The 18,189-nt window shown below is 50.4% G+C and overlaps 1 protein-coding gene and 1 pseudogene across 1 annotated transcript; both read left to right on the top strand.

Annotated features, from left to right (window-relative positions):
* The window catches only part of LOC105706467 (WAS protein family homolog 6-like), a 115,364-nt pseudogene that overhangs the window by 88,633 nt on the left and 8,542 nt on the right, over positions 1-18,189 (top strand).
* Positions 6,339-14,572, top strand: LOC135270054 (putative POM121-like protein 1). The gene has a single exon (XM_064364691.1). It carries the CDS (start codon positions 9,250-9,252, stop codon positions 10,318-10,320), a length of 1,071 nt encoding a protein of 356 aa, XP_064220761.1. The 5' UTR covers positions 6,339-9,249; the 3' UTR covers positions 10,321-14,572.

Genomic DNA, 18,189 nt, shown 5'->3' on the forward strand with positions numbered 1-18,189 from the left:
TGTGCACTGTGAAACCAAAAAGTTTGTGTGTCTTGCCTATTGCAATATTTGCTTTATTGCGGTGGTCTGGAACTGAGCCCACAATATCTCCAAGATAGGCCTATACTAAGTATTCTAGTAATAAAAGAATACCAGCCTGGGCAACATGGCAAAATCTCGTCTCTACTAAAAATACAAAAAAATTAACTGGGCATGGTGGCATGCACCAGTAGTCCCAGCTACTCAGGAAGCTGAGGTGGGAGGATCACTTGAACCCGGAAGGCTTCAGAGGTTGCAGTGAGCCTAGATAGTGCCACTGCACTCCAGCATAGGTGATAGAGTGAGGCCCCATCTCAAAAGGAAAAAAAGAATAAAACTTTGCTTTCCTCTACTTTGCTTTACATTCTTTTTCTTTTCTTTCTTTTTTAAGACAGAGTCTCACTCTGTCATCCAGGCTGGAGTGCAATGGTGCGATCTCAGCTTACTGCAACCTCTGCCTCCTGGGTTCAAACAATTCTCCTGCCTCAGCCTTCTGAATAGCTGGGACTATGGGCACGCACCACCACACCTGGCTAATTTTTGTGTTTTTAGTGGAGTTGGGGTTTCACCATGTTGGCCAGCCTGGTCTGGAACTCCTGACCACAAGTGATCTGCTCACCTTGGCCTCCCCAAGTGCTGGGATCACAGGCATGAGCCACCATGCCCGTCCTCCTCTGCATTGTTGATGGAAAGTATTTACTTGTAATTTCTTAAATTAGGGTTAAATACAGATAATATAAAGTTTACCATCATAACCATTACATTGTTTTTCTTTTTGCATAAAATATTTCATTGTCATGTACCCATTTTAAAGCATGCCTGTGTCATTAAGTTTATTCACGGTGTGCCACCATCACTTGTTAGAATTCTACTTATTCTTCCCCCACTTTTCCTAAAGCCTTTTCTGATCCGTCTAATAAAAGTATGATACTTTCCTTTGGTTTTTACTGCTTCTTGAGCACCTACTTTGTATTAAATATTTACTTCATCGACTTTAAATCTTCACAGTGGCCCACAAGGTGATATTCATCCTCCACAAGATATTAATGTTCAGAGAAATTACGTAACTTGTCTACATAGTATATAGGAACTGAGATTTAAACTTAGGTCTCAGTCAGGTGCAGTGGCTCATGCCTGTAATCCCAACGTTTTGGGAGACCAAGGCGGGCGGATCACCTGAGGTCAGGAGTTCAAGACCAGCCTGGGCAACATGGCAAAACCCTGACTCTACTAAAAATACAAAAATGAGGCGGGTGTGGTGGCATGTGGCTATAGTCCCAGCAACTCAGGAGGCTGAGGCATGAGAATTGCTTGAACCTGGGAGGTAGAGGTTACAGTGAGCCAAGATTTCATGCCACAGCACCAGCCTGGGTGACAGCAAGATTGTCTCAAATAAATAGCCGGGCTTCGTGGCTCACACCTGTAATTCCAACTTGTTGGGAGATGGAGGCGGGTGGATCACGAGGTCAGGAGTTCGAGACCAGCCTGACCAACATGGTAAAACCCCGTCTCTACTAAAAATATAAAAATTAGCCAGTCATGGTGGTGTACACCTGTAATCCCAGCTATTCAGGAGGAGGCTGAGGCAGGAGAATTACTTGAACTTGAGAGGCAGAGGTTGCAGTGAGCTGAGATCGCGCCACTGCACTCCAGCCTGGGCAACAGAATGAGACTCTATCTCTAAAAAATAAATAAAATAAAATAAATAAATAGACCAGGTGCAGTGACTCACACCTGTAATCTCAGCACTTTGGGAGGCCAAGGTGGGCAGATTGCCTAAGCTCACGATTTCGACACCAGCATGGGCAACACAGTGAAACCTTGTCTCTACTAAAGTACAAAAAATAGCTGGGGGTGGCAACATGCGCCTGTAGTCCCAGCTAGTCAGAAGGCTGAAGTAGAATTGCTTGTACCCAAGAGGTGGGGGGTTGAGTGAGCCAGGTCTTGCTACTGCACTCCAGCCTGGGTGACAGAGCAAGACTCCGTCTCCAAATAAATAAATAAACAAGCAAACAAATAAACTTAGGTATCTTTGGCTCCAAAACTATTATTTTTTCTCCATTACTATTTTATGCTGACTCTTGTGGCCTTCTGCATTTTGTTGTAGTTGTTACAGTCAACAAGAATCTGATACAGATCTTTGTGTCCATCCTGGTATCTTTATCATTCTATAAATATTTGTGGAATAAATGAAAAGGGGACTTTATTCTTCATGAGCTGGGATAATTATCTTCATGGACTAGGATATTATTGACAGGTTTGGGAAATAACCCTGTTTAACAAAAGAATATAAATTCAAAATCAGTCTGTTACCCACTAAATCATGGATCCTTTATTCAAATTATGGGATAGATTAGGTCAGCCTGCATCAAATCATTATAGCTCAGTAAGTAAGAGCTTGACTCCAGAGTGAGCCTGCCTGGGTTCTTGTCCTGCTTTGTTCTATACATTACCTAACATCTGCTTTTTCATGTATGAAATGGAGATTAGTATTTAGCATTTAGAATTGTTAGTATAAATGAGACCTTAGATAAAAGATTCAACAACTGTATAGGAAACATGCCTTAGGGAATAATTGTTATTATTAACATTATCCATTATCTTTTCCATTCTTTGTGATTTGATTATGATTATGTTGAGTGAGAACTTTTTGCTTGTCTATTATTGAAAATAAGAAAGGATAGTTTTTTTCCTTCTTTCTTTAAAAATATTCTTAGTATATTTAAGGATATTAGAGGCTTGATAGAGATGATTGATGCATCTTTTATGACAGGGAGTCGTCGCATGGTGGATGTCATGGACGTGAACACACAAAAAGGCATTGAAATGACCATGGCTCAGTGGACACGCTACTATGAGACCCCAGAGGAGGAGCGAGAGAAACTCTATAATGTCATCAGCCTTGAGTTTAGCCACACCAGACTGGAGAACATGGTGCAGAGGCCCTCCACGGTTAGTGTAATCATTTTCTTCATATTGTCATTGTGACCAAAAAGGGTTGTTTTTGGCTGGGTGTTGGTAACTGATGCTTGTAATCCCAGCATTTTGGGAGATCAAAGCTGGTAGATCGCTTTAGCTGAGGAGTTTGAGACCAGCCAGGGCAACATGGTGAAACCCCAAAAAGTACAGAAAAAAAAATAGTTGGGCATGATGGCACCGTGTGTAATCCCAGCTACTCAGGAGGCTGAGGTGGCAGGATCACCTGAGCCCAGGAAGTTGAGGCTGCAGTGACCCATGATTGCACCACTGCATTCCCTCCTGGGTGACAGAACAAGACTCTGTCTCAAAAAATTAAAATAAAATGGGTTGTTTTTATACTGGGAAAATTTATAATTTTTTGCACTACCAAGTTTAAGGTAAACAAGACTATTTGACAAGAATAACTTGTATTTTTGTACGAATATATTAATACTGTATTTTGATAAGAATAACTGCATTTTCTGAAATCACTTAAAGTTTTGCAGGGGGTGAATTTTAAAATTTATTATAATTTTTAAATATATTTTTTAGAGACAGGGTCTTACTATTTTGCCCAGGCTGATCTTGAACTCCTGGGCTCAAGCAGTCCTCCCACTTTGGCCTCCCAAAGTGCTAGGATTACAAGTGTGAGCCACTGTGCCTGGACGTGAAATTACTTAATTTTACATAGGGCAGGATTATTCTGATTTGTGTCACCAGCAACTTAATGTAGGAACATTGAGTTTTGCATGTAACGGAGAAGAGTATTAAAATTCACTCTTGTGGCCAGATGCAGTGGCTCATGCCTGGAATTCTAGCATTTTGGGAGGCCAAGGTGGATGGATCACCTGAGATCAGGAGTTTGAGACCAGCCTGGTCAACATGACAAAACCCCATCTCTACTAAAAATACAACAATTAGCCAGGTGTGGTTGCATGCACCTTGTAATTCCAACTACTTGGGAGGCTGAGTCGCGAGAATCGCTTGAACCCAGGAGGTGGAGGTTGCAGCAAGCTGAGATCATGCCACTGTACTCCAGCCTGGGTAACACAGTGAGACTCTGTCTCAAAAAAAAAAAAAAAAAAATTAACTCTTGACCAGGCATGGTAGCTCACGGTTGTAATCCCAACACTTTGAGAGGCTGAGATAGGAGGATTGCTTGAGGCCAGTAGTTCAAGACTAGTCTGGAGAATGTCTTGAGACCCCAAAAATAAAAACAAACATTTTTATTTTTTATTTATTTTGAGACCAAGTCTTGCTTTGTCACCTAGGATATGGAGTGCAGTGACGCGATCTTCGCTCTGCCTCCCTGATTCAAGCAATTCTCCTACCTTAGCCTCCTGAGTAGCTGGGACTACAGGCCACAGTGCTGCTAATTTTTGTATTTTTTTTGGTAGAGACAGGGTTTCATCATGTTGGCCAGGCTGGTCTTAACTCCTGACCTCAAGAATCAACTTGCCTTAGTCTCCCAAAGTACTGGGATTACAGGCATGAGCCACCGCACCCAGCCAAAAAAATCTATTTTTATATTAGTCATCATTGTCTATTTGGTCATGTGGAATTACAGGAAGACAGGTGGCTAGAATTTAGCCTTTTTATTAGCCTAATGTGGTTTGCTAAATAGAAATTTAGTGAGAGGGATGTAAGAATTCCAATCACATTATTTATTTGTAATTTTATTTCCTTAATATTTTTAGAATTTTTAAAATTTTTATTATTTTTTTTTTTGAGACAGGGTCTTGCTCTGTTGCCCAGGCTTGAGTGCAGTGGCGTGATCTCAGCTCACTACCGCCTCAGCTTCCCAGGTTCAAGCAATTCTCCCACCTCAGCCTCTCGAGTAATTGGGATTACAGGGATGCACCACCACGCCCAGCTAATTTTTGTATTTTTAGTAGAGATGAGGTTTCACCATGTTGGCCAAGCTGGTCTCAAACTCTTAACCTCAGGTTACCCACCTCCGTCAGCCTCCCAAAGTGCTGGGATTACAGGCCTGAGCCACTGCACCTGGCCTATTTATAGAATTTTAATTTTAAAATAACAGGAATGGCCAGGCATCACACTACTTTGAGTCTTAATCAAAGACAATAGCCTTATTCTATCTTCTTTCTTTTCCTTATTTTTCTTTTGGTTACTTTGACATTCTTCCATATCCAAGGGAAGGTCCTTGGAAAAAAAAAACTCACAAATGAAAATATAAAATGAAAATATAAAATACTTTTTCCCATCTTGAGCAATCATTGAACTAATAAGTGGGGAAATGTGCAAAACAGTCTCTCAAAAATCAAATACAAAACCCAGCAGTTATTTGCCTTCTCCCACACCAACAATAGAGAATGAATACACCCATGTTCTTTGCATTTTTCACTTATGATAGGCAACACTAAGATACACTTCCTCATAGACCTGTTTTGAATGACCAGGTTTATCTGGGTGTAGGTTCAGAATGCTCACTAATGCTTTGATGGACTAAGACACAGTTCTCACTGGAAGGGCTTTTATTGAGTGGACAGCTATGGTGTCACAGGCAAGATATTAATTTAGAGAGAAAAAGGTTTCTGTGTAACTTAACCAGACTGAACAGCTATTTCCACTTTACCTGAATAAAGTACTTTCATGTTTTATCACACTAGTTTGCAACTGCAAAAGCTTCACCTTGCTTCCCTTGCTCCCACCACAGCAATGCCCATCTGCTCCTCCCCGCTCACTCAGGTCTGCTGCTCGGGACGCCTTTGGCGACGGCGCGGGAGATTCTTGCTGAGGAGGGGCACCGGGGGCAGCATGGCAACCCTGGGGACCTTTCTTCTCATTGTTGGCCTTGACCCCAAGTGTCCCCAGGTGCTGATGGAGCTCCTGGGGTGTGTGAGCCCTGCCGCCAGGGCCCGGCTGGGGGTGCGCCAAGGAGCTGTCCGTGGTTCTGAAACGATGCCGGCTGAGGCGCGGGCTGTGACTGAGCGAATGAGCGCTGTCCGTAGTGCTGAAGAGGTTCCTGGGCCCCGGCAGTGGCGGCAGCGGTGCCTAGGAGGCCGGCAGCCGGAAGACCACCAGGGAAGGAATCCTGGCGGAGGCTACGCTTGCAGCAGCTGCTGATGCTCCCACAAGCAGCGATTCTCCGCGCTCAGCTCGTCCCGCCGCCGCTCCAGCTCGTCGATGCTCTGGCGCTGGGTGTGGACAAGGCTCTGCTGGTTCTTTTTGGTTCTATTTCTTTTTTATTTCGACGGAGTCTCGTTCTGTTGCCAGGCTGGAGTGCAATGGCACGACCTCAGCTCACTGTAACCTCTGCGTCCCAGGTTCAAGCGATTCTTCTGACTCAGCCTCCCGAGTAGCTGAGACTACAGGCGCGTGCCACCACTACCAGGTAATTTTCGTATTTTTAGTAGAGACGGGGTTTCACCGTGTTGGCCAGGATGGTCTCGATCTCTTGACCTCGTGATCCACCCACCTAGGTCTCCCAAAGTGTTGGGATTACAGGCGTGAGTCACAGCGCTCGGCGAGGCTCTGCTGGTTCTGCACGATGGCCCTGAGCTCCTTGAGGTGGAGCCCGGCGCACCAGATTCTCCGGCAGCCTCCCCAAGCCGCCCACCCGCCGACTGTGCCCTGCATGCGCCTGGGCGGGTGACAGGGAGCGTGAGGGAGCGGGATCCTAGCAGCCCAGCGTTCGGCTTGCTTCCTTCTCCCCGTGACCTAGCTTCCCTCCCGCCGCTGGCGCCGCGTCACGGCCACCCTGACCTTCACGCACCCACCGCGGGGCAGTGCCATGACCCAGGGCAGCCCCTCCTGTCTTGGCATTCAGAGGAGGCTCTTACTCGCCGGGTATAGAGAAGAGGGAGAAAGCGAGCAAGACGTTCGGGTGTGGGAGGGAAGCAGTATAAATGCAGGGAACTGTAGAAGGATGGTGAATCTGACTGGCGACACGCAAAAGTGAGTGAGTGAGTGAGTGAAAAGGAAGCAGCGATACTGGGAAGGTGCGGTCGGGCCGGTAGGAGAAGAGAAGCAGATAAGAAAGAAAGAGAAGGGGAGAGGCTGGCAGAGAGGAAGCAGAAAAAGTGAAGGTGAGGCAAAGGGAGAGAGAAATGTGCTGGAGGAGAGGAAGGTGTGAGACCCTGAAGTGGCGAATTCTTTTCCCTGGCCCAGCCCTTCCAGAGGTTGGGGTCCATCTAGACACCTGTTGGGGTCCCTCTAGAGACCTGTTTGATGAATCTCAAAAATATTTAGGCGGGACATGGTGGGGGTCATACCTGCAATCCCAACACTTTTGGAGGCAGAAACAGAAAGGTTGCTCGAGTTCAGGAGTCCGAGACCAGCCTCGGCAATAAGGTGAAACCCCGGCTCTACAAAAAAAATACAAAACATTGGCCGGGTGTGGTGTCCCACACTTGTAGTCTGAGCTATCTGGTCGACTGTGCGCCCCTCTCCGCCCGCCTCGGTTCTCCCCCGCCCCCCATTGCCAGCAGGTGCCTCGCGCGTGTACATCGACTCCTCTTCCGCTCTTGCCGGCAGGTGCCTTTTGCGCATACCTCGCCGCCCTGATCCCTTAACGTCCCGGGTCCTTTGTGCTCGCCTCTCTCTCCAGTACCTATTTCGCACGCCCGGCCCGGACCCCCATTTTCCTGCCCTTGCCAGCAAGTGCCTTGTGCGCGTGTCTTGCCACGCCAATCCGTTAAGATTCCGAGCCCTTTATGCTCGCCTCTCCCTCCAGTACCTAGTGCGCGCACCGCTCCCTACCCCGCCCCCGATCCCGCAGTTGCCAGTAGGTGCCTTGTGCCCTTACCTTGCCGCGCCGATCCGTTAAGGTCCCAGGTCGTTAGTGCGCGCGCCTCTCCCTACAGTACCTCATGCGCGCGCCGCCCCTTCCGTTGCCATCAGGTGCCTTGCGCGCGAACCTTGCCGGCCAAACCGTTAAGGTCTGGCGTCCTTTGTGCGCGCGCCTCTCCTTCCAGTACCTATCAGGCGCCCTCTCTACCCCCGCGCCCTCCCCCGCCGCCATTGCCCGCAGGTGCCTCGCACTCATATTTTGTCCGCCGACTCCGCGTTGCCAGCGGGTGCCTGGCGCGCATACCTTGTCCCGGGAATCCCGTAAGGTCGCACTTCCGGCGCGATCTGTCACTTGCGCGCGTCTTTGCACGCGCCCCACTCGCTCAGATTTGAATGATGCGTTTCCTGGCAACAGGGGAATGTTCCCTTAGCCTTTGGCCGAGTTGGCAGCAGACAAGAGGACGCTCAGAGCCCAGCTCTCGAGAGTTCAGGGGTCTGAAAATACCCCACTGCTCCCAGGAGCGGTTACCTGGACACTCTGTGCCCCTTATCCCTGTCCCGGTCCCGTCCCGGGGCCGAGGACCCGCCAGTAGGACTCAGTTGCCTTGAGCCTGCTGCCCGCATCCCTCAGTTCACTTTCCTTGTGGGACCTCTCCGTTGCTCCTGCCCCTGGACGGAGTGGCAAGCCATCCTACAAGTACGCAGACACACGGAATCAGCCTGGTGGCGAAAGAACTCCAAGGTTTTCGGTATCCTACAAGCCCTGTGTTCCGTTCCGGCGATCCTGCCTTCAATTTGAGGCACAGGTACTGCAGCAAGCCAGTGCTGTGTGCTTGCAATAGCAGAATGTCCTGCAGCTCAGCGAGTGCACTGAGCATGAGGACTCTTAGTGAGGCACTGGAGCAGGTAGTCACCGTTTTGGGGCCCACAACACCCAGCCGTGCCTCACATTCCTATCCAGAGAACCTGATCATGTCGAGGGCCCTCAAGGTGAGTGGGGCAGGGATGCCTGAGCAGGACAAGGACCCCAGAGCCCAAGAGAAGCCTGATGATCAGAAAAGTGGCCCTGAGGGCACCAGGCATGCACGGTCTGCATTTAGGCCGCTGCGGGACAATGGAGGCCTCTCTCCCTTCGTGCCCAGGCCTGGGCCCCTGCAGAGAGACCTCCATACCCAGAGGTCAGAAATCCCATCTGACAAGAAATCCCAGCCCTCCGGGATGAGCTGCTGCCCCAAATGAAATGCCATCTCCAGCTCCTACAGCTCCACGGGAGGCTTCCCGTGGCTAAAGAGGAGGAAGGGGCCAGCCTCATCCCACTGCCAGCTGCCCCTCACTTCTTCAAAGACAGTGAGTGAGGTCAGCCCTCCGGCTGTCTCTCGGGGTCAGACCCAGTGTCAAAAGGCGGCAGATTCAGCACCTGGGGAGAAACCGGCCCCCAGGAGTGGCTCCCAGACATCTCAGGCCTCTAGGCCTCCTAGACGAAAGTTCCCTCTGCTGCCACGCAGGCAAGGGGAGCCTCTGATGCTGTCACCTCCCTTACAGCTGGGGTTCCGGGTCACTGCTGAAGACCTGGACCTGGAGAAAAAGGTGGCGCTCCTGTGCATTGACAGTGCACTGCGGGTTGAGGCCAAGGGCATCCGGGACTGCAGAGCCTCACTGCTTTCCCACGCTTTGTCCTCACCTGCAACAGGGACGTCTTCTTTGCCTTCTGTCCCTAAAGCACCCAGCAGGGATGCACAGCGGGAGAGATGCAAGTCCCAAGACCGCCGGGACCCCGTGGCCCTCCTACCATCTGCTGCAGGGTCCCCCTCTAGACCTCCTGTGTCTGGGAGGAAGCGCAGGTTAGCAGACCCCTTGGTCTCCTCCTCAGACCCCCTTCCTGCCACCTCTGCACACTCCCGGGACTCAGCCCAGGTCACCTCGCTGATTCCTGCCCGCTTCCCAGCTGCAAGCAGCACCTTGAAGCGGGCTCATCCATCTTCAGATCTAGCTGCTTCAGCTGCAGCCCAGGGCCCCAGCACAGCCTCAGGAAAGGACACCACCACCCTGGCCGGACAGAGGGTCAGTGGTCCCAGCCCAGGACTGAAACTTCCCATTACCGCTGCAGCCACCACCCAGCCCAAACCTGTGGTCCTTCATGGGCAGCAGCAGGGAACCCGCGGCTTGAAGCGGGCTCGTTCATCTTCAGATCTAGCTGCGTCAGCTGCAGCCCAGGCCTCATCTTCTGCTCCAAGACAGCCAGCCCAGGTCCCCAGCACAGCCTCAGGAAAGGGCACCACCACCCTGGCTGGACAGAGGGTCAGTGGTCCCAGCCCAGGACTGAAACTTCCCATTACCGCTGCAGCCACCACCCAGCCCAAACCTGTGGTCCTTCATGGGCAGCAGCAGGGAACCCGCGGCTTGAAGCGGGCTCGTTCATCTTCAGATCTAGCTGCTTCAGCTGCAGCCCAGGCCTCATCTTCTGCTCCAAGACAGCCAGCCAGGGCCCCACAGCACACTCAGCTGCAGGGGTTTCCTTACCCACCACTTCCACCTCGAGCCCCCCCGCCAAAAGAAAGTCGGCCCGGGTTGAAGGCCCGGCTGGGACCCTAGCTGGCCCAACTTCTACCTCTCCCCGTGATGCACATGCTCCCTTCTCACGCTGTGGCTCGGCCAAAGCTAGGCGGCTCCGCTAAACACTTGGAAGCAGGACCCTGGCCCCCTCGAGGTTGGTGGTTTCTGTAACATAAATGGGGCTGCAGCAGCAAAGTGGCAAAGAGAAAGGCCCTGAGAACCACAAGGCAATGCAACGTGAGGGGGCCTGAAAATGAGGCCCCCCCACCAAAGGCAGAGCACCCCCATGGTGACTGGGGGACCCAGCACCAGGAGCAACTCTGTTGGGTGGCACTTTTGTCTTTACTTTCCATCATAACCCTGGGGGACCATTTAAAGAGACACCCCGAATTGCAAGGCGGAGACCCAGTGCCACTGCAAACAAGGCAGGCTTCAGGTGCAAGTCTGGGCCAGCCTCTGACCCTAGCAACCCCACTTCCCACGTGAGCATAGCAAGGAGGCCTTTAAGGTTTTCTCGTGCACTGTCCAGAGTTCTGCGGCACACAGGTCGGCTGGGCCATCCTCCAGTTCATCCTTCTTTATGTTGGACTTTTGAGGTCTTTGACATCAATTCCTTGCCTAGAGCAAGGTCCGGAAGAGTTTTCTCTAGGTTTCTTTCTAATATTTTTCTAGTTTCCTATCTGACGTTCAAGTCTTGGATCTATCTGGAGGTGATGTTTGTATATGGTGAGAGATACGGATCCAGCTTCATTCTTCTGCATGTGGCTATCCAGTCCTCCGAGTACCATTCATGAAGAGGGTGTCCTTTCCCCAGTGTGTGTTTCTGTCAGCTATGTTGAAGATCAATTGGCTGCGAATACATGGCTGTCTTTCTGGGCTCTGTCATGTGTCCCATTGATTTATGTGTCTATATTCCTGTCAGCACCGTGCTGTTTTAGTTACCACGCACTTGCCAAAAATTTTTTCGTTCCAATTTGTAGTGAAATGGGATGCCTCTAGTTTTTTTCTATTTGCTGAGGAAGGCTTTGGCTCTTTGAGCTCTTTTTTGGTTCCATATGAATTGTAGGATTTTCCAATTCTGTGAGTGATGACGTTGGTATTTTGGCAGGGGTTGTATGAATCTCTAGACTGCTTTGGGCAGTACGGTCATTTTAATGCTACAAGTTTCTTCCATCCGTGAGCACGGGATGATTGCCCATTTCTTTCTGTCTTATTAAAGTTTTCATCAGTGTTTTTGTAGTTTTTCTTGTGGAAACCTTCCATCTCCTTGGTCAAATTTATTCTGTGGCATATCTTTTTTCATTTTGTTGCTACTGTAAATGGGATTGTTTTCTTAATTTCCTTCCCAACTAGACCATTATTGGTGTATAGAAATGCTGCTGATTTTGGTACATTGATTCTGTATCCTGCAATAACTGTATTTATTTATCAATCAACTCTAGGGGTTTTCTGGTGGAGCCTTTACATGTTTCTAAATCCAAGATCACATCTTCATCAGATAGGAATAATTTGATGTCCTCTTTTCCAATGTGGATGCCTTTTATTTTTCCCTCTTGCCTGATTGTGTCATGTTGAATAGCAGTGGTGAGAATGGGCATCCTCGCGTTGTTCCTGTTTACAGAGGAAATGCTTTCAACTTTTCCTCATCATGTAGTAGATTAGCTACAGCTTTGTCGTAAACAGCTTTCATTATCTTCAGGTATGTTGGTTGTTTTTTTCTTTATTAGATGAAGTCTTGCTCTTTTCACCCAGGCTGCAGTGCAGTGGCAGGATCTCAGCTCATTGCAACCTCCGTCTCCCGGGTTCAAGCAATTCTCCTGCCTCAGAGTCCTGAGTAGCTGGGATTACAGATGCCCGCCACCATGCCCAGCCAATTTTTGTACTTTTAGTAGAGATGGGGTTTCACCATGTTGGCCAGGCTGCTCTTGAATTCCTGACCTCAGGTGATCCACCCACCTCAGCCTCCCAAATTTCTGGGATTACAAGCTTGAGCCATGCGCCCAGCCATTTTCAGGTATTTTCTTCTATGCCTAGCGTGTTTGTTCCTTTTTCAAGACATGGCCTCACTCTGTCTTTCTTGTTGGAGTGCAGTGGCAACATCGGAGCTGCAGCTTTGAACTCCTGAGCTCCAGCCACCTCAGCCTCCCGAGTAGCTGGGACCCCGGGTGCATGTCACCAGAGCTGGGTAATTTTTATTTTTATTTTTTTTGTAGAGATCTATGTTCCTCAGGTTGTTCTTGAACTGCTGATCTCAAGTGATCCTCCCAGCTCAGCCTCCCAAAAGCACTGGGTTTACAGCATGAGGCAGCGCCTGGCCCAGAGTCACATGTTAACATCACCTCCTCACTGCTGGGCTCCGATTTTGGCAGTGACTCAAAACCCTAAGGGAGAGTTTCTGGTCAGGCCCTGCCCAGTGTGTGAACAGAGGGGAAATGGAAAAATGGCATGTGGATGGTTCTTTTGGAGAACTGGCCAGACAAGCGCTGAGATGCCGTTTCCTGGAATACAGGACCATGAGATGTCCAGTCCAGCTGCCTGGTCCAGGGCCCCTGGAACCATCTAGTTTGGCAGCTCACCCAGAAGTGACCTCGGTTGCCCAAAGCAGCTGATCTCCCTTCCAAGCTGATCCCATTTGAGAGATGTAACTGGGCCCCGTCATCCAGGAAACCATTTCTGTGGGTACCTGTCTTTGTCCTTGCCCTGGCTGGCCTCTCTGTACCACGAGAACTTGAATTTGCAAGGCTCTGCCTGTCAGCCGAGCATCACGGAGCAGCTCTCTTCTGTTCCAGTGAGGATGCCCAGGCTCCTACACCCCTGCCCCAGATCTGACCGTTCTCCCCTTCACGCACAGGTGACCTCCAACCCGATCCTGCTTGCTGTCTTCTGGCAGCTGCTCTGAGAAAGGGCATTTTGGCCTCAAGGGCTGAGCGTGTCATTCCCTGTTTTCTGCTGATCTTTCCAGTGCTGTTTGGGACAGCCCATGCATTTGTCCATGTACTGCTTCTTTGGAAGGCAATCAGGGCTTTCAGGGGTTGGTATAAAAGTTATCGTAAGATTTGTGTATGAAGTCTGCCTTCACTACATGGATAGGACCAGCACGCTTCCGCTGCACGACTCTGCAATCTTACTACATTTAAAAAAAAATTTTAATTTTATTTCTTGTTTATTTTGAGATGGAGGCTGGCTCTGTTGCCCAGGCTGAAGTGCAGTGGCGTGATCTTGGCTTACTGCAACCTCCGCCTCCTGGATTCAAGTAATTCTCCTGTCTCAGCTTCCTGAGCAGCTGAGACTACAGGCACATGCCACAACACCCAGCTAGTATTTATATTTTTAGTAGAGACGGGGTTTCCCCATATTGGCCAGGCTGATCTCGAACTCCTGACCTCAGGTGAGCTACCTACCGGAGCCTCCCAAAGTGATGGAATTACAGTCTTACATTTATTTATTTATTATTTATTTGAGCTGGAAACTTGAGCAGTCATTCTGGCTAGAGTGCAGTGGCCTGAACTTGGCTCACTGCACCTCTGCCTCCCGGGTTCAAGCGATTCTCCTGCCTCAGTGTCAACAGTACCTGGGTATAAAGGCAAGTGCCACCTTGTCCTGCTAATTTTTGTATTTTTAGTAAAGACTGAATTTCACCATTTTGATCAGGCTGGTCTCAAACTCCTGACTTCATTATCCGCCTGCCTCGGCCTCCCAAAGCGCTGGGATCACAGGCATGAGCCACCATGCTCCGCCACATTTATTTATTTATTTATTTAGAGATAGGGTCTCACTTTGTTGCTCAGACTGGTGCAGTGGCTCCATCTCAGCTCACTGCAGCCTGTGCCTCTGGGGTCCAAGCGATTCTCATGCCTTAGTCTCCAGAGTAACCAAGACTCCAGGTGTGCCCCACCAGACAGGGATAATTTTTTCTATTTTTTTGTAGAGACGGGGTTTCACCAGGTTGGCCACACTGGTCTCCAACTCCTGACCTCAGGTGATCTGTTTGCCTCATTGTATCAAAGTATTGGGATTATCGGGGTGAGTCACGGTGCCTGGCCTCTCACTACATTTAAATCATGAGGTAGTTCACACTTGTAATCCCACCACTTTGGGATGCCAAGGCAGGCAGATCACCTGAGGTGAGGGGTTCGACACCACCCTGACCAACATGGGGGAAGCCAGTCTCTACTAAGAATACAAAAATTAGCCAGGTGTGGTGGTGTGAGCCTGTAGTCCCAGTTACTTGAAAGGCTGAGACAGGAGAATCACTTTAACCTGGGAGGCAGAGTTTGCACTGAGCCAAGATTGTGCCACTGCACTCCAACCTGGGTGACAGAGTGAGACTCTGTCTCAAAATAATAATGGTAATAATAAAATAGACGATGCCAGGACATCTCGGCCCAAGCGCCTGCACGAGCACAGTCGTGTGCCCCTGCTGCTGCCACAGGCAGGGCTGCCGGTCGAGGTCCGGCCCCATCTCAACCAGCAGAAAGGAAGCAAGCTTGCGGGGAGGCAGGGGGACAAGATCCCAGGATCTCAGCCTTTGCTCATGGATCAGCTCTGAGACCGCAAGTGAGCTGGGGGTGCTCTGTGTGACTTGGTCTCCCCAGCTATCAAATAAAGGGATCAAATGAGGAAGTCTTTTAGAGGTGGAATGATCTCAGATTTGGGGCAGAAGTGAATGGTCCTGCTCCCTGGGCCATGACGGTGGCCTGGCCTTGGCTGGACACAGCCACAAGGAAAGGCTGGACTCAGCAGCCACACCAAACCCCGGACCAAGCAGAAACCAGCCAAGACCAAGGGACTTGTGCCAGAGCGGAGGCTGCAGGGAAGAACCGGGGCCTGGGCTGTGTGTGGTGGGAATCCTCCCTGTCCCAGGGCCCAGCACAGCAATGGAGCACCAGCCATGTCATCCTGGCAGGATCTGTCCGGGACCCACCTGCAGGGGCAGAACAGCCTCTCCTAAGAGGTGATCATCTCTATCCAGGAAAGCAACAGTGTTCCCTGCCCCAATCAGACTGCCCGACTCAGTGGTGTTACTGCTGCTGCTCCAATGTCCTAATGCCATCCAGCTGGCGCCTGCCTGTGCTCACCCACACCAGCCCCCAGGCCTGCCTTCTCTGCGGCCTGCGTGTGGCCATCTTTGCCTGATTGAGCACTGAGGTCTCTTGGGCACCCAGCGCATCCCTGCACCTGCTCCTTCCAGCCCCACCGGCTCAGGGCTTCTACCCAGTGGCTCTGATGATAAAATCCACATGCATGCAAGTGTCTCAGAGAACTTTAAGGAAACTGTCGGCAGTTCTTTCACTCACGGTGGTGTGTAGGTGGGTGAGCTCCACTGCAGCTGCTAAGACACCAGCTACTTGCCGAGATGAAAGTCAGGCTGCTTCCAACGCAGAGCCCGATGCAAAAAAGCATCACTTGTGGTCGGAAAGTCCAGCAGCCATGCCTTGTGGGAGGTCACACTGGCGTCCACGCCTTTGCCTGCGTTTCAGGGGAAGAACCAAGTCCCCGTCCTGGAGAACGCTGCATTTCCCAGCCCTGCACCAGCTTTGCCACTGCACAGGCTTTTGAGGCAGGAGGCAGGTAAGAGATGCACCCTCAGATCAAGGCAACCATCACCCCTGGGGCCCAGGAGGACAGGAGCCCTTTTAGAACACAGAAAGTGTGGTCATCCCATCTTTAGACAGCACACATCGTACGTAAATATAAGTTGCATGGGGACGGAAGTGGGGCAGGGAATGGAAATTGACACAGACATTGACAGATTGCTTTCCAGTTTCAAGGTGGCAGATGCACATCATGAGACCAGAGGAGACTGAGACAAAGGCTGGATTTGGCTTTTCTAAGCAACATGTGTGCCCTTGCAGGCCTGGTGGGTTGCGGAGACAGACAGAGATGGAAACCAGAACAGGAGAGCCCAGCGGGCCCAGAAAGGTACAGAGGGCAGAGGCTCCTGTTCTGTCCTCATACCCACGAGGGTGACAAACAGTGGCTGTGCTCTCCCAGCAAGAAAAAAGCACAACTAAATCAACACTACACACAGACACAGACAGAAAACTTTCATGTGGCTTTGTTTTCTGCTCCCTGCCTCACCAGGTCCACAAGCAGAGAGGAGTATGAGGTGCATGGCTCCAGTGTCAGACTCCCCAACATGCCCCGTGCTCAGCAGGATCTGCCCATGGACACCGAGGGAACACTCACCTTCCCCACCTTGGGAGAGGTCAGCGGACAGAGCTGCACTGGGTGTTGGTGTCATCCAGGACCCCACACACTTTCCTGAGCGTGATCCTGCTTCCCTCCTCTGGGCAGCTGCATCCTCTTCTCCTGCAGGATTTTCTAGAAACTCGGCTCTGGGTTTCGTCTCCCTTCTCCCCTCTCCTTGCCCCAAATCCCCTTTTCTGAAAAAGTGAGGCAATTGTCTATGGGTTAATTTGTTGAAAATAAATGGCGGCCTCCACGCTTCTGTTTTCTTTCAGCCTGGTGGTCATGCAGGGTTACAAAGGATGCCTGGGCTCCCACACAGGTACTGGCAGAGGGGGCGGCGGGTGGTCCTGTGCCTCTGCCTGCTCAAGGAGGGAGGCCGTCCCCCGCCCCTCATCCCTAGGCCTGGCTCCTTCCTGACCTTCTGAATATCCTGTAGTTCAGAGACTTCAGAACCAACTCCTGAGAAGAGCAGAGCCAGGTGCTTAGAGGAAGACAAAATGCTGCCATTCTAGGATATTATTAGGTATCTGAATCTGTTAGAAAAAAATTAGGAACTATGTATAAAACTTAAAATATTCAAGTATTAAAAGGTTATTTGAATCAAAGTTTTAAACATGCCATCAGCAAGCTTCTACCACTAAGTGGGGACTTTTACAAAAGTTGAGCGAGTTCCCTGAGTTGAGAGAAAAATGAAGCCACCTGTGCTGGGGACACTTGGGGCAGGGAGAATATAGGCAGAGGGAAGCCAGAGAAGTCCCGGCCTGTGGAAGCCAAACAGGAGAGTGTGTGCCGGGTGGGCGGTCAGGATGGGGTATGAGGTTGCTTTCCCTGGAGAAGGAACCCTAAAGTGTGCAGGCTGGGACTCCCTCCCCTGGGGTCCAGTCCCCCAACATTTCACAGGCCTCCTGGAGCTGCCTTCCAATAAAGACAAACACAGCAAGAAAAGATCCATTTCTGCACAAAAGTCCTTCTGGAAAGAGGAAAAAAGAAAGCCATGAATGGAGTCAAAACATTACCCAGTGCTGACTTAGCCTCTCAATCCTTGTCCTAAATGCAGTGTGGTTTCTAAGTCAGGGAAATGGAAGAGGCCCCTCCCACACAGGGACAGGGCCATGACCCCAGAGGATGAAGCAGCAGCATTTATTCAAGATACAACAGTGAGAGTATCCCGTCACATTCCCGTCTCCCCGGAGACGGCACATCTCCACAAGTGATCCAGGAGAAATCTTTTAAACTCTGATCAAAGTTCCTAAAAGCCACTCCCTTCACCCTGTCCCCCAGGGCCTGGCCCAGACTGGGAGACTCACTGGCTTGGGGTGCCCTCGGGTGGCCATGTGGAAAACCACAGTTTAAGGCCAGTCTGGGGCTCCCAGACCTGGCCAGGATGTCCCCAGGCCACCTGTCCTTCTGCTTTGTGTCACTGTCCCTTGACAGACGGTCTGATGCTTGGGGCTGGCCCAAGGACACCTCAGGAAGGTTTGGTTCCCACTCTACCGATGGTCTGATTATCCAGAGGTCTCAGGGACGTCTATCTGCCTTCTGGAGATGGACGGGGGCCTTAAGACTTCAGTTGAGAACAGGATGCTCTGTCTCTTACTGTCTGGGGCAGGGATGGCCTCCAGCTGCAGGAAGTACAGCAACACCTGGACCTGCCTGAAAGAGTGGGAAAGAAGAGAGAGGCTCAGAGTGTGCTCACAGCTGGCGATCTTTAGCCCC

The sequence above is a fragment of the Aotus nancymaae genome, unplaced genomic scaffold, assembly GCF_030222135.1.
Source record: "Aotus nancymaae isolate 86718 unplaced genomic scaffold, 86718_ANA_hifiasm-v0.15.2.pri h1tg000059l, whole genome shotgun sequence".
In the NCBI taxonomy this organism is placed as follows: domain Eukaryota; kingdom Metazoa; phylum Chordata; class Mammalia; order Primates; family Aotidae; genus Aotus; species Aotus nancymaae.

Bases quoted from the DNA above. Each gene is read 5' to 3' on its own strand.
- LOC135270054 (XM_064364691.1), top strand. From the start codon at position 9,250: ATGCTGTCACCTCCCTTACAGCTGGGGTTCCGGGTCACTGCTGAAGAC.